This window comes from Molothrus aeneus, chromosome 2, assembly GCF_037042795.1.
Source record: "Molothrus aeneus isolate 106 chromosome 2, BPBGC_Maene_1.0, whole genome shotgun sequence".
Classification (NCBI taxonomy): Eukaryota; Metazoa; Chordata; class Aves; order Passeriformes; family Icteridae; genus Molothrus; species Molothrus aeneus.
The window spans coordinates 95,494,314-95,518,562 of record NC_089647.1 but is presented as its reverse complement, the minus strand read 5'-3'; the positions used below and the strand labels follow the sequence as shown (position 1 = coordinate 95,518,562).

Here is a 24,249-nt window from a genome sequence, read left to right as displayed (position 1 = left end):
TAATAACATCTTTAGTGGTGTGGATGAATTGAGAGAATGCTCAAGAGGATCTTATTAATGCATATGAATACCTGAAGAAAGACTGTAATGAAAAAGGAGACAGACTTTTTTCAGCAATGCCCAGTGATGCAACCTGAGGCAATGGACACAGACACACACAGGAGACTGAGCTCAAGGAAACATTTTTTTTTTTTTTTTTTTTTTTTACTGTGAGGATGGCCAAGCACTTGCAAAGGTTGTTCAGGAGGTTGTGAGATACACAAAGTGTGTCTGGACACAGTCTTGTGCAATGGAGGGGTTGGACCATATGAGCTCTGGAGGGCCCTTCCAATCTCACTCATCCTGTGATTCAGTGATTAACTTCACAGATTTGATCTGGGGAGAAAAAAAATAAGGGGAAAAAAATAGCTTTTGCTGAACAATATTTTTCTGTTCCTCTATAATATACAGAGCTCACATTATTTAAAATAATGCTTTTGGGATTTGAAATACCAGAATATTAAATTTTGATTTAAACGAGTTATAGTTACCAAGCCATTTTTGTGTATTTTTATACTTTATGCATATATATATTTATATATCAACTATAACTTCTCAATGCTATCTTGAAGAAGTTTTGTTTCATAATAACAAAAATGGCATGCAAATAAATTTATTTTAAGTATGGCTCTGAATCAGAGGGTTTCTGACATCCGCATGCCAGCATTTATACATATTTCCAATATGTTTCTGTCATCAACACCACACAGATTAATTAACATCCTGCTTAAGGGCATTGAAGGCTAAGGCATTTCTTTCCAGTATTTTGGTAGATTTGCTTATAGCTTTTCTGTAAAATAAAGGACCTTAGTAGTAGTTTAAAAGTAAATAAATCCATTTATATTAACTTTTTAAACAGAGGGATAGACTGTAGTAATACAAATGGTCATAACTCTTATGAAGAATCAATCTGTTCTATTTAAAAAGTTCCAAGTGATGTAAATCATTGCCTTAATTTAAAAGACTATTTCTTTGCAGTTTCTTCCATTTCTAATTAATTAATTGATTCCATAGTTACAAATAATCTCTGTACCAAATCTAGAGAGAGCTCATTAAAATTTTTTCAGACTGATTAAATGGCATTAGGATTTATGAATCTCAGTGGGCATTTTGTCATAGAATGGAGAAGTTCAAAGAGAAATTTTCTGTGACTTTTTTGCTCTAGAAGATATAAGGGAAGAACAGTAGATTCAGAACATTATGACATTCAAATATTTTGTAATTTTATTCTATATTGTACAACTAAAACTGGATAAAGAAGGCTAATTTAGCACTTAATGTGACCATTGATATTGTGAGCTTTTGTAAAAAAGAATGCTAAAACTGTTTTTTTGTATTATCCACTTCATTTTTAAACCTTTTCTAGTTTTCTTCCCCCACTCAACTCTTCCATTTTGACTGAACACATGTAATGTATATATTTTACTCACTATGGTTTTCAGATAAGCAGGTATTTAATTAGTGATGTTGCTGTTATTCCTTGTGTATACCTGGAGGTTGAATGTATTAGAAGCACTTTATTTGAAGTACAGAAATTACAGACATGAACAACCATTCTAAGTGGTGCACTGAGCTGTAAATTGGAATCCCTGCTGTTCAAATCAAATGTTTTAGTCACCATAAATCTGTTCCTTTCAATTTTATTGGCTTATACTCTTTCCTGAATGTTTACAATTCACAAATTTTTTATTTTGGAAATAAAGGCATTAAATGTAAAACCACTGACATTTTTCAGCTTAATTCAAATATACATCAATGGGGTTTTTTTCAAACTTGGCTCTAGTTTTTCTTTGCCTAGGTCTAGATTGCCAATTTTTTTCTCATCTGAAACAACCTTCTAAATAGGTATGAACCATTCTGATTTACCCAAGCCCTGCTGTCTTATTTCCTTGGACTCACAGTTCTTACCAGCTATTTTGGCATATTGTTAGATATTGGATTTTTTCCAGTGGATATAACTTGTGATGGTAATGGTCAGAGTATGAAGTTTAAAGTGCTAGGCTGCATTCAGAGAGAGAGATGACAAAGAGTTTGTAGATGATCGGTGTTGTTCTCAGACGGTGTAGTCTGACAGAGGCAGATACAGCACAGGCCAGTGGCTGCTTATTATGAAAAGCCATCAATGTTGCTCCACAGCTCTTTCTGGCTGAAGGTGCATTTTGAGATAGAAAGCAGAATTTAATCTTTTTTTTCAGAAAGTTGGCTCAGGACAGCACTGCCCCACCTCCATGGGACCCTCTCCTTTCATCACGTTTCCTGTAGCAATACTGTGAATATTTGAGACAAAACAGGCTTAGGTCTGGTCCTTTACACTACTATACACAGGCATCTTTTCCCTAAATTCATAATAAGCCACTATTTTATACTTAAAAGATAATTAAAGGAAGGGTACTTTTTGTTTGTTCATTTTCAGTTTTTTTTCAATTGTCATGCTCTCAGTTCCTATGGTTGATTTACTCCTCCCTTTTCTTCTAAAGCATGTGTACTTGTGTGTTCACACGTGCACTCACCCACTCTCCCAACCTACTCCTCCCCATGCTGGCAGTCTTTATTATATATTTGTAGAAGAAAAATGAGATGTTGTATGGCTTGCAAGTAATTTAACTTTTAAGTGTTCCAGACATTGCCCTTGTTACTGCAGTGCATGTTTATTTATGGATGTATTTGTCTTACGGAGATGAAAAAAGTCATTGAAATTCCATGCAAAAAGTAACCTGGTCAAGGTTTGCTTTCACTGAAGGTATCTTGATGATTGGAAGGGGAAAGAAGGATTATAATTAGTTCTTAGTCTTTGGGGTACTCTACTTGGGAAGGTGGAGAGGTAGGAATACTTTTTTTTTTCTTGCATTTGTCTTGATAATGTATCAAGTAGCTGCTAAGGGACTTGATGAAATGTGATGCAGAATAATAAATTATGCTCTGCAGCCTTCTTTGCTTCTACGTGAGGTGAGTGTGTAAGCACAAAGAGACTAGTGCACCTCCAAATTCAAAAAGAATTACATTCAGATTAGCAGGTCGCTGGAGATGTGTTGCTAATTGTTTTAGGGAACTCATTATGAGTATTATCACATATTAATTATGCATGGCAACTAGGAAAAAAGAGGGGGGAAATCCTTGTTTTATGATAACTTGCTCACTGATTTATCTTTTCTTTCTTTCAAGACCTTGAGCGTTTTCTTAGAGATGCCAAACAGTAATCATTGAATAATTAGATTTTAATTAACAAGAATTTTCACAAAAAATGTTTTTAATGTCTTCTGAGTTATAGCAAGCATGAATAAATCCTCTTTCAATAAGATCTAGTGCACTGATTCTCTCTGTATCTGGAGTTACCTTTGTAATCACCCAGAGCTTGTTGTAACAGTGGCTTTCAACAATTTCAGGACAAAAAACGAAGACTGAAAGAAGGAATTGTGTTGTTGGCTTTATTTTTTGGTTGCTTCTTTGTAAATTAATGTCATGAGGAAATCTCTGGAAACCTATGAAAGACTACAGTCAGCTATGTATTGTTTTAATACACTAAGGGTAGGGAATGATGAGTTTTGGTTGGTTTTTTTTTGCTCTTAGTTTTTTTAAATTATTTGTTCTTTGTGGAGATGTGGTTGTAGGCAATTTTCAGAGAGCTGGTATTACATGTTAGGGTTCTTCTTATTCTGTTGTGTGATAAAGAATTTGTAAGAGTCTGTCTTTTTGGCATGATTGCAGAAAACCTACATATGGAGCCATCAATTAACACTGGTAAATTATTTATAGTCTAAACAGGGCAAAGCTTTTTGCTCAGACTGATTGCTGCATCACGAAATAAGTGCACTTAGAAGGTGATTACAAAGTGTACTCCATAAAGGAGTACTGGAGATTTTTTTCATTATTATTGTGATAGGTGTTATAAAGGTAAAAGACCTTGTAGTATACAAAAGAATTGAAGATATGAAGGCTGGTCTGCTAAAAAAGGATGCTTAGCATTTCCATTTCAGCACCTTTTTTTTTAGAATAATAGCATAATTCAAAGCCAAGATGAAAATGGTTCATGTTTAACTTCAGTAAGACTGGAGTGATTCTGATTTTTAAAGTAGAATACAATTCCAAGCAATGGTAGAAATTCTGCCCTTCTGTTCCATAAAAAAAAACAAACCAAACAAACAAAAAAAAACCAAAAAAAAAAAAACCAAAAAAAAACAAAGAACCTTTTCATTTTTGTCTAAATAATGCTAAATACAGGAATTGCTGTTTATGCTCAGATTCAGTGTCCAGCTTATTTGGTACCATCTCTGGTGACAGCTAATAATCACAGCTTAATAATCACCTTTTAGTTAGAGAGGGTTAATTTATCCACTTAAATTCTATTGCTCCCATATCAAGTTGCTTTTAACAAAAACAGACAAAAAATAGGCTATAGTAACTCTTCCACAGGATCTGTGGTTTTTCTTTATACTGATGTGTGCCTGGGACAATGAATTCTGTATATGTTGCATATGTTCCAGTGTCAGTTTTTATATGTTATGAGTGAGAAAGATAAGAAGTAATTGATCTGCCACTCAGTATTGTAAATGCTGTTTGTCACATCCCTTTTTATTTTTTGCTCCATAAATTAAGCTCTTTAGAGTCTGTTTAAAACCTCACCATCTCAAAGGGTTGTGTTTGGGATTTTTTGTGGGGGTGAGGGCAGTGATATGGTTGTTTGTTTTTTTTTTTTTCTCTTCATAAGCATTCTGATTGCATTTCTTCAGACTCTTCCTATCAAAACCATTTTAACATAGATTAATGTCTGTGGGACATAGTACATAGAGCATTCCAGATGAGACAATTTTATATATGTCTGTGAATATAAATGATATCACCCAAGCTCTAAGTTTTCACTGAGCTGGTCTCCCAAGTTCTGAGTTTTCTCTGAGCTGTTTACAATGATGTCCAGTATTTAAACAAAATATTAGAAAATGTATATGTCATTCATTTTCTTCCAGCTAATGTGTACTGCCACATTTCTTGACCATTTCATTTAATTTGACACTTGACTGCCCAGTAGGCTACTTTGTCACTCCAAAGTTCTTACAGATGTTATCCCAGATGACCTACAAAACTTTCTGCTATCAGCAGATTTTACTAAATATAGAGGTAAGGATTCTTGTCAAAACTTCCCTGAATAGCACCAGAATTATTTTAAAATACAACTGCAACTATTTTCTTATATAGTGGCATGGTAATGGAAATGTCTTTTGATGTTAGTAACTCCTTCATAGGTTAGTTGCTTCAAAGCCTCAAGGTTTTGCTGAGTAGCAAAGAGCAGTTGATGAGATTTCATCCATTGCTGAAAATATCCTCTATTACAGAACATGTTTTCCTCCATTAGGAAATTGTCTTCTTTCTCCTGAACAGACACCTGGTCACAGTGATCTATTCAATTTGTCTCCAGAACATATTATTGCATCCTGTAGCTCAGTGTGGAGACATTAGAGATTGCCCATTGTCCTGAACTTCAGAGCTATTAAAGACTCAAAATACTACTGATTCAAAAAGTGCCATGAGCACTTTTAGCATAACAGTATGTAACCTATCTTACTGCTTTTCACTTTCAATAATGCAGTTATCCCAAGCAAACGAAACCAGAACCTTTCATTTTAGAAAGAATGATCATGTATCTGAGGTAGAAGGCATTTGCAAGCTTTAGATTACAATGTATCATTTGAAGACTGATATCAGTTGTGATTTTTTAAATTTTCAGCCCAAAAAATTTCATTGAGAGGATTTTGTTTTATTTCAGCAAAAAATGTTTGCAGTTTTTTTAAGATGTTCCTCAGAAGATAATATTTTTTCAGTTGTAGTGATAACTAGTACAATGGTCGTATGATAATTCTGTGAAGAGTTATATTGTGTAGAGTAGGTGTTTGAAGTTTGGAAAGGTGGACTTGCTGTAGTCAGGTGTTCTAGAAGTCAGGAATGATGCTATGACTCTACCATACTATGACCAATACAGCATCTGGGAATGTTTCCCTGTTTTCCTGATGTTTGTGTGCTGCTCAGTGTGGTCATCATATTTACATTTAAGTACGCATTAAACTATGACGGGATAAAAAGCATCATATTCATGTATGCTGGATCACAGGCATGGAGTCTGCTCTGGACAATTTTTGGAGCACTATGAAATAAATGTAAACATCTAAGACTATAAGTACAGATGTAGCTTGTACAAACTAACCACTATAAGCACACAGTTCAATTTATTTAATGAACATTGTGGCTTTTTTAGTGAACAAGATTCCAATTTCTTGTTTTAGATGGCAAGCAAGTCCCTCAATTCTCCTCAGAGTTAACACAGGTCATTCCTAATAAAAATAAGAAGTAAATCAGACAAATCTGCTTTCAGCTGTGTTCTCTGCTGCCCAGGTCCAACAAGTAGCAAAAGTGATTTAAGCAAGACAAATTTTAGTTAATAGCCCAGCAATAAGAAAGGGAGGACGAAGAGCATGTACCAATGATTCCAGAAAGACTGTATTCTTAAATATACTGCTGGAGAAGGATGAAGAATGTAGGCATGAAGATTGTACAAGGCACAGAGGTCAGCATGATATAAGACATACAGCTGGAAGTGGGAGAAAGAGATAAAGAATGCAATTAAGTGAAAGAATAGAAGATGTCTAGGGAGTAGAAGGAAATAAAAGCAAGACATAAGTAATTGTGGGTAAGATAATATAGGGCCTTGAAGGTGAAAATGAAAACTTTAATTTGTAACTGCACTAAGTAATCTATATACCTTCATTATAAATAATAAAGAGTTAAAAGTGTGCAGTAGCCCATTTGTCCTTATGGCTTTCTCAAGCATTTTTTAGGGAGTATAGATGAAGTGTGAGGAAATAGTCTATAAGATAATGATGTGTATACTGAAATAGTAAAGGCATTTACTTCTTTGAGGCTAAACATTCTGTCTCATGAGGATTGGTAGATGATGTGACAGACCTAACATTACAGCAAAAACTCTTCAAATATTTAAGATGCTACATGTCTAAATTTAAAGCCTCATGAAGATAGTGGAAAGAAGAATCAGCTACAAATTTGCACTTTGGCATTTCTCTCAAAGTAAAGAAGTTTTCTTTAGGAACACTGATGACAGACTTTCATCTTCTAACCTAGTATTGTGTTAACTAGTAATTATAAAGTGTTTGGACAATTTATTACTGTCCCTTTCTCCTTTCAATTGATTTTTTTTTCCCCTGTCATCTTAGCAATCTTAGTTGAAGAGCAAGTATGCTTGAAGGATGATTGTTGACTTTGAGTAGGCTGGTGGAAGACTGTTTCAATATCTTCATATTTACAGGTCCTCTTTACAGCTGATATTAGTAAGTTACAGCCTTAATTTTCTTAAAGATGATTAATATTTGGTGCAGTAACTTTCTTGTTTCTCTGATTTTGTTTAAATAATACAGTGCTAATGAATGGTGAATAAAATGTTCTGTTAGTAGAATACTTAGAAAAGGCCTTCAGTGTAGTTTTTCTCAGAAATTTTGAAATGTGTCTATTATTTTCTAGAACAATTCAGTCTCACCAGCTTTCACACCATTTTTAAAAATCTGCCAATTGAGTCCTTAGCTTCTCTGTCTGAGTTGAGTATGTGATCTGGCTTTGTGTAAAGTGATTACTAGTAAGAGCTTCAGGCTCAATGTCAGTCCAAGGATGAAGAAATCCATCACAGAATGCTGTATTTTAATAAAAGGATTTCAGTTACTTGGCAATATAAAGACATAATAATGCGTGTGACATGCTGTGGTGTATTGCTTTAGGATCAAACTGAACATTGGAATAATAGCAGCATTGAGAAGAAAGGAAAAATAGGATGTTTGATTTGAGCATCGTTTTTTCTTCTACTGATTTCTATATTTAGCATAGTGTATGGCATGTCAGGCCCTGGTTATAAAGACCTGTAAAAGAAAGTACTTGGATTCCTGGTCTTGCATGTTAGGAATCAAGCAGCATGTGATGCTTAAACTTGCACAGAGTTGGATGGATCCTAAGAAGATCCTCTACGAAATGCAGATGTTGGGGTTTGTGTTAAAAGCTTCTTTGCAGACGCACAAAAGAGCCGAGAGAGATGACAGCAGGTGGGGGATCCCAAGTCGCACCTTCCCAACAGTTCCCACATCTGTCACAGAAGTCATCATCCATCAGGTGCCCATCTCCTTACGGTCAGGGCAGCACAGAGTCCCAAAGGTAGATAGAAGCTCAGATTAAGAACTCAAAGGGAGGGACAGCCTGTACAGGCCCTCCCAGGACTGTCCCAGAAGTGCTATCAAGGTAAATCAATGCTGGACCAACCCTTTTGGACTGAGGAAAGATTCAGCCTAGGGTGTCACACTAAGTATGGGGTGCAGAGGAAGAGAATTTGGGGTTTGATCAGGATTTATTACAGGGAAATAGAGAGATAAGAGGATAAAAAGCATTGGATGTGTAAATAGGTGACGCATTCATTTGTCTGGCCATGCACAGCTCCTTACGAGTGTAGTGTGTCCTGTGTTAGCAAATTCCACTTCTAACTCTTCCTGGCTGAAGGGCCTCTGTGTGTGTGGCCAGCAACCACACCCAGGCAGAAGCCCATGTGTTCATGGTGCCAGCATCTGGAGTGAGCAGGGATCTGGATGCTGGCAACTAGGCAAAATGAGGTGCCAGCCCACAGCGGCCAGGCTGAAGTGCAATCCTGTGAGCACTAGAGAAGAGGCAGCTGAATGACCCTGTGGGTCTTTGGCAGTGCTGAGTATAACTGCATTGATCTGTGTGTCTAGCCTTATGTAAATTTATTTATTTATTTATTTATTTATTTATTTATTTATTTATTTATGTGTTTTGTGGTGCCTGCTGGGAGATATGTACTCAGCCTTGCTACTGTTTGGGCTGGGAGCAGGGAGCTGTGGCTGCCTCCCTTTTATCAGGCAGTTAGAGGAGGCTCTATCCCCAAACAGCAGTAACCCATTCCCTAGCATCACATGTTTCTCTCTATAAAGGGAGATTGGATAACCTGGTCATGTTCCAGGCAAGTATCATGATCCTTCTGTTTCAATCTCCTAATGAACTGCCTCCTTTCTAAACATCTCTCACAGCCATTTGAGCTGCACTGCATAGCAGAAAATATGCAAAGTATACATGGAACTGTGCCCCTATTCTGTTTGCCCTTCCCCTCCCCATGCTATCCAAAGGTGGGGGATGTTTTCTCAGTTGAGGTAGTCACCATAAAAGTCTATTTTAATTTCTAACTTTATGCTTTTTATGTATTTGTGAAAATAAGTTTGTAAATACTTCTTTATTTTTCACTTAGAATTTTTCTTATTACTGTGTCTTCCTTCTTGCTTCAAGAGGAAGAAAAGGAATAGATTGTTTAAGCAGAATCTGGATTTTCTGTTTACAGAGCAATAAATGTTCTGAAATGAACTGCAGTTGTGTATGTTGTAAAATTGCTTTTGTTTGATGGGTTAATAAATCTTAGTCAAAGGTCTAAATGACTAGAGATATTAAAAGCTTGTGTTGTCTGACAAAACCAAACAAGCCAACCATCTTTTTGCATTTCTTTATAAATACAGCAAAGGGATCAGTATTATTTAGATTGACCATGGTGCTCATTTTATTTGCAAAGTCTTTATCTATGGGTCTTCCACATTTTTTATGGCTTGGAAGGAGAGATTCTTATTAATTAAGATCAGCCTACCTGAACTGTGTTCCTTTTCCTCAAGGAAGGTAGTCAGGAAGGCAGCCAAAGCAGAGAGAAAACTTTTTTAGTTGATAGGGAAAGTAGAAAAACATGAAGAGAACCTAGACTGGAAGCCTGCAGCACTACCACTGCAAAGCACAAGAACATCTGGTTAGGAAAAACATTTTGAGTGTCATGAGAACATCTTTGCTGTTCATCAAGGTGTAAGATACTGGGTATCTATGTGAACTAGCTCAAAAGGGTAATTGTCACTTGATTTTGTAAGATTTCCTTCTTATTACTTTTTGTAACAAAGTTAAATATGACCTAGTTGAGCATAGAATAAGTGTTTCTAGACAGAGTAATTGTTTCTTTTCAGCTTTATTCCATCATCTTGATATCCAGGAGAACTACCTGTTAAATTCCTAGTTTTGTTTCGGTGAAGAGGCTGTTCTCTATGGCTTTAAAAGTATTGAAGTGGCTTTTTTTCTGCAGATGCAGGGTCAATGGAGAAAAAAGAATTTTTAGTGTCTTTTCTCACACTGTTTTGCTTTCTAAGACTAGAACTTACAAACATTTGAAGACTATAAAACAGTTATTTTTAGCCACACTCCCAAGATCTGCAGGCCCAGAACATAGATCCCAGAGTCAGTCTTTATTGTGTGGATGAGATTTTTAGTCCTCAATCTTTAGACATATTTGCTATTTGATTTATCAATTTTTTCCATTCAATGATGAATCTTACCTATAAGCTCGCTAGAGACAGCTGGAGTCAATTAGCAAAGACTTGAAATAAAATAGAAATAGAATATAATAGATCACTACAACTTCTTAAAGTAGAAAAAAAATCACCTGCACCATTTTCTGTGTGCTGAATCACAAAGTTTAAGATTCACTTTTGCCTGTTCATCTAACAGGCAGCCTGTCGTATTTTATATTTTTTAATGGTCACAGCATATTTTACCTGGTAGCCAGAACATATAATTCAGTGGACTGTATGGCAGTGATACTTTTTCACCTTGACACACCTGCTGCAGTCTGGTTTCCCTAGGGAATCTTTATATAATGTCTGGATGCTGAAGCTTCCAAGTTCCAAGCTTCCAGTAAAATGCTGCTTGTAGCACTCAGTTGCTTGTCAGTTTATCCAGATTCTTGTCAATAGCTCGGCATCTCTTTCTGAACTGATTGTATTACTGTATTTGAGGTACTTTCTTTCAGGTCATGTGTTGTGATGGTTAGAGCAATGTAAAATCACTCTTTCCAGTATGCCATGGTAATTTAACTAATATATAACACATAATTTGTTTTTAAATAGAAGAAAAGCAGAATGGACTGTGTTTACACAGAGAAAACTCAGATTTTTTTTTCCAAACGAGTGTGTCTTATAAGCACATTAACTCTCATTAAGGTGCTTCTCTGTAATTTGACTGCAGGCATTTGCAGAGAAGGCAATTTGTCTTTGATTTAACTATGAAGAAATGTGTTTATATCAGTATTGGGGTGACTGAGACACTTCCTAATGGAGTGCTTTATATTCTCATCATAAGTTTTCTAATGGTCACTTAGCATTAAGTTTTGTCTGTATTTTTTGTACATTTTTCATTCAGACCTTTAAATTTACAAGTTCCATTACAGTGCCATCTGTCTCTGCAATGAATCTAGCTGCACCCTTTTGAACAGGAAAGAAAACCCAATTGATTTATTTCCTGTGGTCAGGAAAAAAGGTAATTACACCAATGTCTGGTGGACACTGAGTTGGCCCTCAGCCAGCAATGTGCCATTGCAGCAAAGGTGGCTGATGGGGAGTCTTGCCAGCAGATTGAGGGAATTGATCCTGCCCCTCTACTCAGCACTGGTAAGACCACACCAGGAAAACACTGGGAGCAGTTCTGCACTTCCCAGTACAAGAGACATTGAGCTGCTGGAGGGAGTCCTGCAAAGGGACACCAAGATAATTAAGGGATTTCAGCATATCGCATTTGAGGAAAGGCAAAGTGTGCTTGGAGAATAGAAGGCTCAGGGAAATATTAATGCAAGTAAATACCTGAAGGGAGAATGGAAAGAGCCAGACACTCTCTGACCACTCTTTAGTGGTCGGAGGCAATGGACACAAAGTGAAAGACAGGAGGTTCCCTCTGAACATCAGGAAACACCTTTTCCCCGTAAGGTTGACTGAGCGCTGTTGCAGATTACCCAGAGAGGTGGCCGAGTCTCGTTCCTTGGAGATACTCGAACACTGTCTAGATCTTGTCCTGGGCTGTAGGTGTCCTTGCTTGACCAGGAGGTTGGCCCAATCTTCAGAGGTTGCTTCCAATCTCAGTCATGGAATCACAGAATCACAGAATATTCTGAGTTGGAAGGGATCCACAAGGAGCATGAGTCTACCTCCTAAGTGAATGGCCCATACAGGGATCAAACGCACAACCTTAGCATTATAACACCACACTATAACCAGCCATTCTGGAATCATGCGACTCTGAGCCCATACAATACTTATGTATCATTTGCACATTTTCTGTGTATATATGTATATTATGTGGGGTCCATTAAAAAGCAATAATTAGTTAATAATTGCATAGCAAAATAATGTGGCAACAAGCTTTAGAGTAACAATTCAAAAAGTTTCAGAGTCATGGTCACAGCTTAAATGGGAAATTAGCCACCCTCTTCCCTTTTCTAAAGACTCACTCAAACTATTGAAGGTCAGCAAATGCAGGATACTTCAGATCAGCGGATTCATTAAGTGATTCTTACTTTTATAAAGTTATGATTGTGTTGGATGAGCAAGTAGTTTTCACTTAAGCATATGGCCTGATGAAGTGTTTTGAGGACTTTGCCCATGAGAGGTTGTTTTACAGGCAAATATGTGGTAGTTTTCCTTTTGAATTAGTCTGCCATCTGTCAGCTTTATACCCTGTTGAATCTGAACATTATTTGTGGTTGAAATATACAGAATGGGAGGGGGTTTTAGATAAAAAATTATATTAAGAAAAGCTAATGAGAACCCAGGTACTGATAAACTTGTTTCTTTGAAGAATTGAGTACCCAAAAGAAGTTAGGGCAGAAGTTGTGTGACAAGCATAGTAACAAGTTGCTAATACCATGGCTAATATTCCCAAAATAATGTTCTGTTAAGCCAGTGTCATGGCTCTGTTAGTTACTGATCTAACATATCTCTTAAACTCAATAAGCCTTATGTCACAGAGAGGGAGACTGTCTGTATGGAGACCATATACACCATGTATTTATCCATATGCATACATACACAGAGTTGAATAAACATGCTTTTCTATTTTTGTTCATTGTTTACTCTTATGCATTCATTTATATGCACACCTTATTCCTTTCATGGAAAATGACCTGTTACTCTTCCTGTAAGCACACCTGAGTCAAAAATAAGAACTGAGAGCCCTTGGTTGAAGTGACTGTTAGCATTCTCTTATCTGGTAGAGCTGGTGTAATAGAAAAATAGGGACAGCTTGATAACTGTGTCTCATCAATGCATTTTAAAATGCATGTGGTATATAAAATAGCTAGATCATATTAGGGGAATTCAAACAGAAGCATATTGAAATATTTTGAGATTAAGACTTAAATAACTTTCTACATGTGAATTCATTTTTTAAGAGTATATTAATTTTCTTATTTACATAAATATTTGGGCTTGCAGTTTACAATAGAAAGAAATTTTCTAGAGGAGCAGCCTGTTGTAATGGTTGATTCACTTAAAACTGTTTGATATTCACTGACTTTTCTTCTCTGCATTTTTCATAGATCAAAATACCTAGGTAACTATTGCTACCCTAAAATAAACAAAGGAAGCTGATAAAAAACAAGCTAGGGATTAATGTGAAAAACACAACTGTTCTACTGGAATCTAAAAAAAATAATGATGACTTTTTTTTAAAACTTTCCTCTTAATACATAGTTCTTATTAAAAATTTTGACTTTACCAATAATAATTTTATTGATCTTGTAGAACTTGAGTGCACTTACAGTTTATCCCTCATTCAAGGTTAGGAGAATGGGTCCATTGAATTAATTATTTCTCAGATTTAAGATCTGGTTACTGATGTAATGAGGCTTTTCATTTCAAATGTGATATTTTGCAGATTGCTGTTGCAAAATAAATTATGGAATTATGACTTTCTTTACCATAACCCAATGGCCACAGGTGGGCTACTGTTGAAGGAGCAGGTTCATAAACACTGGCACAGCTGTTTTGTGGGTTTACATGTACAATCAGCTTTAGGCATGCCAGGTATAAGATGGGTTGAAGAGATGAGCCTGTATGATTCAGATCCTGCCCAACAGGAACATTTATATTCCTCTTAACTTTAGGAGTCAATATTTTTTCAAACTTAGTTTTGTACATTCTTCTACACTTTCCTCTGAAAATCTATATTGAGAAGAGAGAATTGCCATTTTTAATGTGGTTTGGGTTTGATTTTTTTTCTGTAGTTGAAATACATAGAAAATACTTATTCGAATTTTGTTAGTGTTTTGTTTGTTTTATTTAAAGGTGGTAGTTTCTGACTTTGTGCTTGGAGCTTTATGCTAATAATCTTAAATATTTTCTACAATAATTTTCAGCTTTGAATTTTGAAAGAAAGGCTCTTTTCTTCCTGATCAGGAAGAGTTAAAGTGTAATGCAGCTATATCTCTCCAAGTCACTCCAGACTGGTGACACTCTTTTGTACAGTTCAGTGAGAAGCTTGTACTGAATAGAAAAAAAAGGACCTTTTGCATGATGTTTTTGCACTCCCAATAAAAACCTGTTTAAAGGTGGAACACAAGAAAAAAAACATTAAAAGGTTAATGCCTTTTCTGACCCTTTCTCTCTTTATTGAAGAAGTTAAGAAATGACCTTATGTCCGAAGCTTATGTAGGCTGTTATTAACACTTCCATGAAAGATTATACAATCATTAAATAATGTTTAGATCAAATTCATGTAAGTTTCACTATGCAAGCTGATCTTTCTGTGTGAGAAAATAACACTGGTCAAGGAGGCACTATAGAACAAAAACAAACTATTGCCAAAATAGATTTTAGAAAAATTAGCTTGCTCCACGAGAATCAAGCGCCTTCTGCAGCACCTACTGAGGCAGTTGTAGGCAAGTGATGGGGTCCAGTTACGCAAAACAAGCAGGAAGGGTACCTGCTCTGGCAGCCTGCACCTGTGGGTTTGTCCACATTCCCTGTGGCAAAAAGTTCACTGCTTTTATTCAGGAAATACTCTTGGTGCCTACTTCCAGTTTCAGTTCAAGACTTAGAATCTGGATGCATCAAAACTTCCTCCTTTGGGTGTACCTGGCTTGTATTTGTGATGTGTTTGCTCACAAAATGGGCCCAGCCTCTTGTCCAAGATGCAGAGTGATCATGCAGTAGGCAACAGACAGAAGGTGGAACACAAGAAATTCCTCGATTCTTGGAAAACCATTTCCACCATAGGGCAAGTTTCACCATATGATTTCACCATATGGGAACAGGTATCCAGGAGGTATGAGGAATCTGCATACTTGAAAATGCTCAGAAGTCACCTGGCCAAGGACCTGAGCAGCCTACTTTGGCTGGACATGTGTTGAATAGGGTGTTTCCAAATGGCCTTCAGGCACTCACTCAGCGTATTTTGTCCTACCAGTTCTGAGCTCCGCATGCAAGGTGCATTCCTTGAATGTGTTGTGTATTACATGTCAAGGAAGTCAGTGGGTGTGATAAAGATAGTTCTCTGTGGAAGGGAAGGCAGCACGAATTAACTGTTTCATTGTACAGAATTACTTTTTAGGCCAGTTTTAGAGATAAGTGACATAAAACTCAAGCATGTTATGCAATATGAGTAGCCTCAGTAGAGAACATCTTGAGTATTTGCCTTGTGTTCTCCATAAAGGAACAATACCCTTCTATGGCTAATCCAAGCTGCAGTTGATTGAGTTAGATTTCTGCTGCTGGGATAATTGGACACTGTTTCAGAAACGCCTGAGAATTTCTTGAGGCCTTTAACACAAGTTACCATACAAAGTTCCCAGTGTGCTGTCCTCTAAACACACAGTGCTCTGTGAAAAGAGTGCTCCAGCCATCTGGAATGATCAGAGTAACCCTGCATGTAAATGTGACCTTCTCCCTGCCTCACAGAGCCTCTGTGTCTGGGCCTGACTGTCACTCACAGAAACACTTTCTTTCATTTGATCAAGTCTTGAAAACAAGCAAGAAATATGAAATTTCTCTTCCTTCTTCTCCATCCAAACTATTTTATTCCTTCTGGCCTTCCTTGAGATAATGTTCCATGAACTGATTTGTGAGAGAGGAACTGCTGCTCTGGTCTGAAATGTAAAGTGGCTTTTATGTGAGAGCTAGAAACCCAGAGTGATCTAATTATGTGCAGATGTAACACATTTTTTTCCTTTTTTCCTTTTTGAAATTATGCTAATGATTTTTTTTATTTTGTATGTTTTATGGTAAATAATTTGATTCTTATAATGGTCTGCAACATACTCTTAGTAGTGAGTTAATAAAAATCTGAATTAAAAAGCATATGTGCATGTAATTTCCAAACACTTCTTAATATGAATCATTGACTCATAAAGAATGGTGGCTGTAGTTAGTATTCTGAATATTCTGGTGCTTAATTACGTTGATTTTTAGTTTCCAGTTTATTCATTTGTTATAGCATTTAAAAACATCTTGGCTTACTCCTCATTTTCCTTAATGGAACTAAGTTGTGAGGCTGTAAGCTGCTTTACTTTCTTAACAGCATATTTATTATGATTCTGTTATCCCTGGCTGGTCAAATTGGCACATCCTTAAAATAAAATGAAATGTAATTTATTATTGTATTCACTACTGGAATTTTTCCCAACTATTTCTGGAAGGAGTGCAAGTCCAAATATTAGGAGAGAAACATTAAGTACATTATTTCATTATTGTTTTTTTCTTAATTCATCAGAGAATTAACACCGTAGGACACCAAGACTGCAAATATTGCAGCTGCTTAAAATGGATTAATTCAATAATGTTTAAGTAACTCTGATGGTAAATGGGTCACCCAGAAATATATTTACCTCTTGTTCCCAGGTATCTGGACAGTGTAAACATAAAAAAAAGAAAATATAAGTTGAGCTAAAAAATTGCCCAGCATCTGTGTTATGATGTTAAAATTGTTGTTTCCTCTCTCTTTTTGTGAGTTTCCACCTTCTCCCGTAAATGATAAACAGCCCCTTGTGAGCATCTCAATATTTTGTATAGGATATGGATGGATCTGTGCTGTATTCTGAATTATATTATGGTTCTTAAAAATTTCTGGGTCACTCACATGACTAACACAGTCGGTTAGTACTGGAATTATTTTAAAAATCTAAAAAATTTGAGCAAGAAAATATTACAGAAGTTGTTGAACAAACCACAAACCATGATTGCAGCAGTAATACCTTTCAGACTGTTAAGTTACTTCTTAGATGCTATTTAGTTTTGAATTTTAACCATGTAGAATGGGCTAGTTTTTCACAAAGAAAATAGGAAAAACATTTCTGGCAATGAACAGTCAGCAAGTTATCTGTAGAAATAGAAGACCAGAGCACCTCTTGGTTTACAGAAATCACCTGTCATTCTGATAGCCATGTGATCTGGCTGTACTTGGTGAGTTTCTTCCTGCAGCCTGTCTTGGGGCTTTTTTTAGAGATAGAATGAAATTTAAATTAGGCCTTAAACATTTATACAAGACATTATTGTGCATATATACATAAATTAATGTATACGGGTACCACATATTTCTACTGTGCAAATTTTCCAAATCACCCATCATGCTTTTGACCAGTTGATTAGATTAGGAAGGAGAAAAACATCAATTAAAAATGAAGAAGTTACAGAGTATGAGATGTAATCCATAAGAAGCCCAAAACACAATATGTCACATTCTTTTACCAAATGTTTCTGTGTCATTTGTGGACAAGTGATGAAAACTTTATTTTCATTCTTTCCTGAAGAAATAGAACAATAGATGGTAGTGTTAAACTTGCAGATGAATTCTGTATGTATAAGTCATGGCATCTTTAGTCTCATCCTTCAGTCTGTTTTAGAGCTGATATAGTAGTGTCATATGTGGTCAAGGATACTTGTTAGATAAGCAATCCCTATGCAAATATATTTTATTCACAGGTCTTCCTAAATCTTAATTTTAAAACTTATTTTAATCTTTTATCCTTACAGCCTTCTTGGTTATCACTAACTGCAGTAACACTTATAGATATCCCTGTTAGTCACATAATTATTCCATACAGGCTTTTGCAGTATATAGGGTAGAGAGGGCCTGCTGTACATACCAAGAGCCTAACTAACACTCTTCTCTTATATTCTTGTATTTAATGTAGGAGGATGAGGTAATGAGGTGCTGCAGTAATATTACTTCTTCCTTTGGTTATGTGATTAATTTTTTTTTTCTAGATTCATAGAGTGAAATATAAATTAATATACTTTGCTATACTTTTTTAAGCATTTAGTTCATTCCAAAGTGAGAACTGTCCTATATTAGTATGACCTTTTGAGAGATCTCATAGGAGTAGTATTGATCAATGACACAAGTTTTAGAAATAATGCACAGAAGCAGCCAGAATCTCAGCTGAAGTCTGTATAAATCTCATCTGTCTCTCAGTTGGAATTATGCTGATGTTGCAATACTTATGCAAAATGGAAAAGAACTTGGCTGCTTTCATATCTCTAAATTTAGTGTGTGGGTGGTCCAGGACAGTGAAGAGTTTATAACATCTCTGTGTATTAATAAATCCATTTCATGTGTGAACCTCTGTAAACCTTTTGTCATCCATTAAAAATGTGACTGTGCTGTTGACAATAAGTTTCAGTAAAAAGAAAGACTTATGGAAGACCTTATATATACAAGAAATAAGTACACTTATTTCCTGTAACATGCAAGACTGTAATTATGGGTCATTTGCCTGGTTTCTTTGGTAATTAAGAGTTTTAATTGTGTCTAGTTCCAGGGAATTAGTTAAGCTTTTCGTTATGCATGTTGCCTTCCATAATCATTGGCTCCTCTCATACAGTAAGTATAGTGACATCATGGAAGCCAGTTAGGTCTTTCACGGCAGAGCAGTGAAGTACATTATTTTGTATGAGCTGGATCAGAAAAGGTTTCTGAAAGGCCTTGATAATGCTCTTCTGTGCAACATTTAAGCTTATTCTTCAAAAAGCAAAGCCTTTCAGAGTTTGATTTGTTGTCCTTAGAGTGCTTAAGGTCACGAACTAAGTTATTGTTAAGAAAAAAACCTACAGGCAGAGTCATTGCTATTCTAATAGCAATTGTATGAAGCTTTCCAGGATGAGCTGGTTACATATTTGTAGTTAGTAATAGTTATAATGATCAACTTTTGAAAGTATCACATTGTTCAAACAGGAATGCAGTGACTGTATGAAGGAAATGAGCACAAAAGACATTGGGGTGATTCCTTTGGCAAAAAGGAATCACACCAAAAAATTATTAATTAGGTTTTACTTTATTACATGCAAGGTAGAAAGCACCTTTTACTTTTCACTTCACAAACTCCAAGTTGTTGCTGATATGTTGAAAGGCAAGAATCAATATTTTAAAAAGATAGGAAATCAGGAGAGGGTTCTTTCATTTTTCTCCTTCCACAGTCCCATATATACCATAGATAGGTGTATATAGGGCAGACATTTGATACATCTTGCAAAATTTTTTTCTTTGAATGTATTAAAGCTTTTGCAAGTTGCAACTTGGTTTCCTTAGAGCAAAGCCAGAGCAAACACTGTGCATCCTTTATGTTCTGCAGTGAAATAGTTGTGTGTTTCAGAACCTAAAAGGTGCAGTATGATGTTGTATGTTCATAGAATCATAGAATATTCTGAGTTTGAAAGGACTCACAAGGATCATCAAAGTTCAGCTCCTGGCCCTGCACAGGACAGGCTCAGGAATCATACCATGTGCCTGAGAGCATTGATTACTAGATGTGAGGAAAATTGCCCTAACCATCCCAACATCTGTTTTCAATTACTAAAATTACTTGTCGCAGTGATTTTGGCATTAGTAATAGTAGCAGTGCTAATATTGATAATAAATACAGTATGAATTGGAGAAGTGTTAGAAACCATGTGTTGGTATCGGTCAGAATTTTTCAGGTCTTTGGATGCCAAAAGTTGCTTTGGGTTATCCATGCCCAAAAATCCACACTGAATTTGCAGGTCATGGACAGAAAGAGGCAGGAAGAGATGCTTCATTATATAAATTCTGGGATAATCTCCAGAAACATTATCTTTCATTATATAAAATTTCACATCATATGATTTTTATATGTTTATCTTATTTGTTTATTATTCAATATTCCAACATTAAATTACAAAATCCACATAAATAATGTGTGATTGTTTTTAAAAATTTTAGCTTTGCTTCCAAACTGCAATCTGGAATGATTGTGACTATTGTAAGGCATGGAAGTTCTACCTGACTAAACACTTTCTTTTCTAAATGTAACTTTCTGATATAATTGCTAGTTTTCTTTCTCATTGTTGAATTGGAAGAATTAAGTAAATAGAATATGACTTCGACAGCACTCTTCTGATTAGTGTCTATCTCCACTCATTTGAAGTTCTATGGTTGACCTAGGTAGTTTAGTGGTCCCCATACCTTCTGTGTGTAGGAAATGCCATACCTGTGAGTGAAAGCACTGCTTTTGCCATTTGCAGGTTTTAAAGTTGGTGTGGAAAAGTTAAATTGCCTGCTTATTTAGGCACTTGCTTAATTTTGCTTTAAGCTTGTGATTAAACACGTCCCTATTAAAGCACTTAGGAACATCTGGATAACCACTTTCTGGGATTTAAGTAAGTGTATTGATGTTTTTTGAATTGAAATTAATTAAAGGTTAATTACCATGCAGATGTTCAAACTGAGAGGTTTGCTCTTCTTCCAATTAGGGGTGTCTAAGACAAGAATGAAATTTCATTTTCCTACTAAGTTTCATTCAAGATCATTCTCTCTTTTAAAACAAGCTTTTAGAAGTTCATAGTAACATTATAATCATTTTTTTCTCCTCACCTTCTTGTTTTTCAGTGTCTTGTGTTTGAAGATTCACCACAGGGAGTCAAAGGAGCCCGGGCAGCAGGAATGCAAGTGGTTATGATTCCAGATGAAAATTTAGGTCCAGATTTTAAAAAGGAGGCAACACTGGTGCTGAAGTCCATGGAAGATTTCAAGCCAGAACTGTTTGGTTTACCAGCATATGATTGATGCCTAATGCCTATGAACATGTGCTTGGCTGGAGATGAATTTAAAGCTAAATGAAATTTTTTTTCAGTTTCATGATTGTTTTTCATCTTCTACTTTCTTCCTCAAGACTAGAGCGCAAAAATCCTGTTAACATTCAGTCTTTTACACATTACCTTTGATAAATTGTCTGGAATGTTTATGATTTGTCCTTTTGATAAACACAATATTAAAGCAGCATCTTTCTGTTAAGTGAATCCAGCCTTGTTCTATTCACATCATAATGTTTTCTGAGAATATTATGGAACTATTTAGACAATTTATTGTAACTGCATTGGAAGCTTCTTGTTCTGTTAACACTTGAATTACTTACTGTTTACATCTTAATCAGAAACCTGTTCTGGATTGCCTTTTATCCCATTAAAACATTTTTAACACCATTATTGCTATCACTATGTTTATTCTTTTCCTCATGCCATTGATGCCTTGGAGTGGCTACCTAGAACAGAGGCTAGACAAAGTTAAGAGAATAAAGTGGGTATTTATTAAAGGCCTTCAATAGATAAACCTTGGGCAGTCAAAAGCCTGACAGAGGCTACACCCAAGATGGACAATGGTCACAGGTTTTTCAGACAGATATAAGTTTGGTCTATTTGCATATCAGAGGTTAATTGTCCAATTCCAGCTTCAGGTAATGAAGTCATATTCCCCCTGCTAACTCTCCCCCTCCCCGCCCTACTCACTTTTGTTTATACTTTTTGGGGCCTCTGGCTGTCGGGTGTCATTGGGTTCCAGGCCCAGAGGAATCGTTTTGTCTGACCACACTGTGAAGACAGTAGTTAACGCTTTATATGAAGTTTAGAGTTATGCACTAATGTAATGCAGCACAGGATTTGAAAAATGTAAAGGCTAAAATCTTAAAGCATCACCATTCTTGCCCATCTATTCCACTTGTATTGTGTTGCCTTTTTTCTTTTTTTCCCCCACTTCTTTGCAACAGGGATTCTGTTGCACATTCTGTGTTTTTTTGTTTTCTTCTTAGAGATTGAATGAGATGACTTCCAGACATCCCTCAAAACCTCCATTATTCTGTAATTCTGTCATTATCTTTTCTGATATTTTGATCACCTGCTAGGAGATAACAACTTTATATGATCTTAGAATTGAGCAAAATTGCTTTGCATCTTGTTTCTTTCATTTCCTTATATCCTTCTTATAGTCCATTTATCGTATCACCTTCTGTTTCAGTCTTGTGAAATAAGTGTATCTCTGTGCTTCAATTCTGATAAAGTTATGGCCCTAACTCCTTTATGCTAATAGCTTTCAGTAGGCTGTCCTTAGTTTCCATTCTTCCCTTGTCCTTGAGTCCTTCTTTTTCACCAATTTCCCTACAGAGTTTTACTATATATTTTTAAAATGCAGGAATTGCAGATTTGGCTTAGATAAATACTTAAAATGTCTTTTTCTGGCTACCATAGTTTCCATTAAAAATTTATGTTGTCAGCTGTCCTTCTTGCTTCTGTCTCTTTCTGGTATCTTGTCAATACAAGGGTAAGGGCCTCTTTATAAAATGCTAGATACATAGACAGGTTTTGGTGGAGTCCACAATTTCATGGATGACATGATGGAAGCAATGTCTTTTACCTTGTCTAAAGAAAGCTGTAGTATTCATGTACCTTTATGACAGTTTTAAAAAATTAATTATTGTATTCAACACTTAAATCCCTCATTTCTAATGAGTATCCATGAGTTACTTCACAGTCTTGGTAAAATACCAAACTCCATAAAGACAAGAGGCCTGAAATATGTCAAATCTGATAATTTGCATGTATTATGAGAAGGCTGCTCTGATCTTGGGTTTTTTTAATATTATATGTTTATAGATGATCTTCCTCCCAAAACTATTTTCTAGGCATTTCTGATGTTTAACTGTTTTAGCTTTAAGGGTGTTTTGTCAGGAACAGAAATTAATGAGTTATGGACTCTTTAGTATTCATGGTGATTTTCTTCCTTCTGTATTTATAAAAACGTCAAAATTTTATGTATTTTATGTAGACTGTTATTATTTTCTTTTATAGTTGTCTGTTTATACCTCAGGAAATTAAGGACATTTTATTCTATAAGGTCAGTCAGGTATGACCTAGATTATACCAGCATCTTTTTATACATACAGTATAATTCTTTGCAGTTAAATGCTTTCCATTCTAAGGATCTGGAGGCATTTTTTCAAAAAAGAGTAAATATTAATTTAGTGTAAGTGTTCTCCATATTACGTCATTTCTTTTGGCCATGGATATTGCAGTCATAACTGTTTGTGTAGTGACAACAACTTGTCCCATCCAACTTGAACTCCATTTCTGATCTTCCCAGACAAGATAACAGAACTATTGCTGTACTATTCCTCCTTTGACTTATGTTACACAGCACAATGTTTTACTGTAGAGTAATAATTCTGAGCTTTCAAGTGTAAAACAAATGCCTGTTGGGATCCCCTTCATTAATAATTACTGAATTTCAACAAGGAAGTTACTATATAGAAGAAGCTTTAATAAGCTGTAATTAGTAACTTTTTCAAAGTTTTGCATATATTTAATTTAACTGGTGAGTTTTGCAAAAAAATAAAGTGAGACGTCTCATTTATACTTTACTTTGAAGGAATTGCCATTGAAGTAATGAATTTTGGTTTTAAAGATGTAGATGCAATAAATATATCACTGACAAAATCAAATTTATTTCATCAAAACCACCATGGCAAGATCAGCATAGTTCTAATGTAAAAGCCTTATCTTTATGAAAATTACTAATCAGAAAAATACTGCTCCTTAACTCATCAGTAAATCATATTGTATACAATTATTTTTCCATTTATTTAGTATCCCACCTGACAGTTATCAGTGAAATTGTGGCCCCAAACTGAAGTCTGTGAACCTGAGCCATATGCCATAACCTTCCCATCATTCTGGTAAAATTTCTTCCACATAATTTTCAGCTTGTTGTTTACCAACTTCCTGGTCCTGTGCTGAACCATTTAACTGTTACTAAAGTAATTTTGACAGTTATTGTTAGCTTTTCTCTTGACTGAATGAAAAATCAAAACGGCACACGAAATTAAATCCTTCTTCTACAGTATCCCTAAAAATCCTGTCCTCTCCATTACATGGGAGGGAGATATTCATGTCAGCAGTAGATGACTGTAGCCTACCTGATTAACCATGTACCAAGTATCAACATATGTTTGTATATATTTCTTTACCCAGTTTTTGGTTGGATTTGTGGCTCTGTAGCTCGATCATCTCAACAACATCTGTTCAGAAA

The 24,249-nt window shown here is 35.7% G+C and overlaps 1 protein-coding gene across 1 annotated transcript in view; it reads left to right on the top strand.

The window, feature by feature from the left end:
- PUDP (pseudouridine 5'-phosphatase) overlaps positions 1-21,374 on the top strand; it is a 57,922-nt gene extending 36,548 nt beyond the window's left edge. The window contains exon 4 of the mRNA XM_066545342.1: positions 20,782-21,374. Coding sequence (XP_066401439.1) covers positions 20,782-20,958 — 177 coding nt within the window. The 3' untranslated portion in view covers positions 20,959-21,374. The remainder of the gene's footprint in view (positions 1-20,781) is intronic.
- The last annotated feature ends 2,875 nt before the right edge of the window (positions 21,375-24,249 follow it).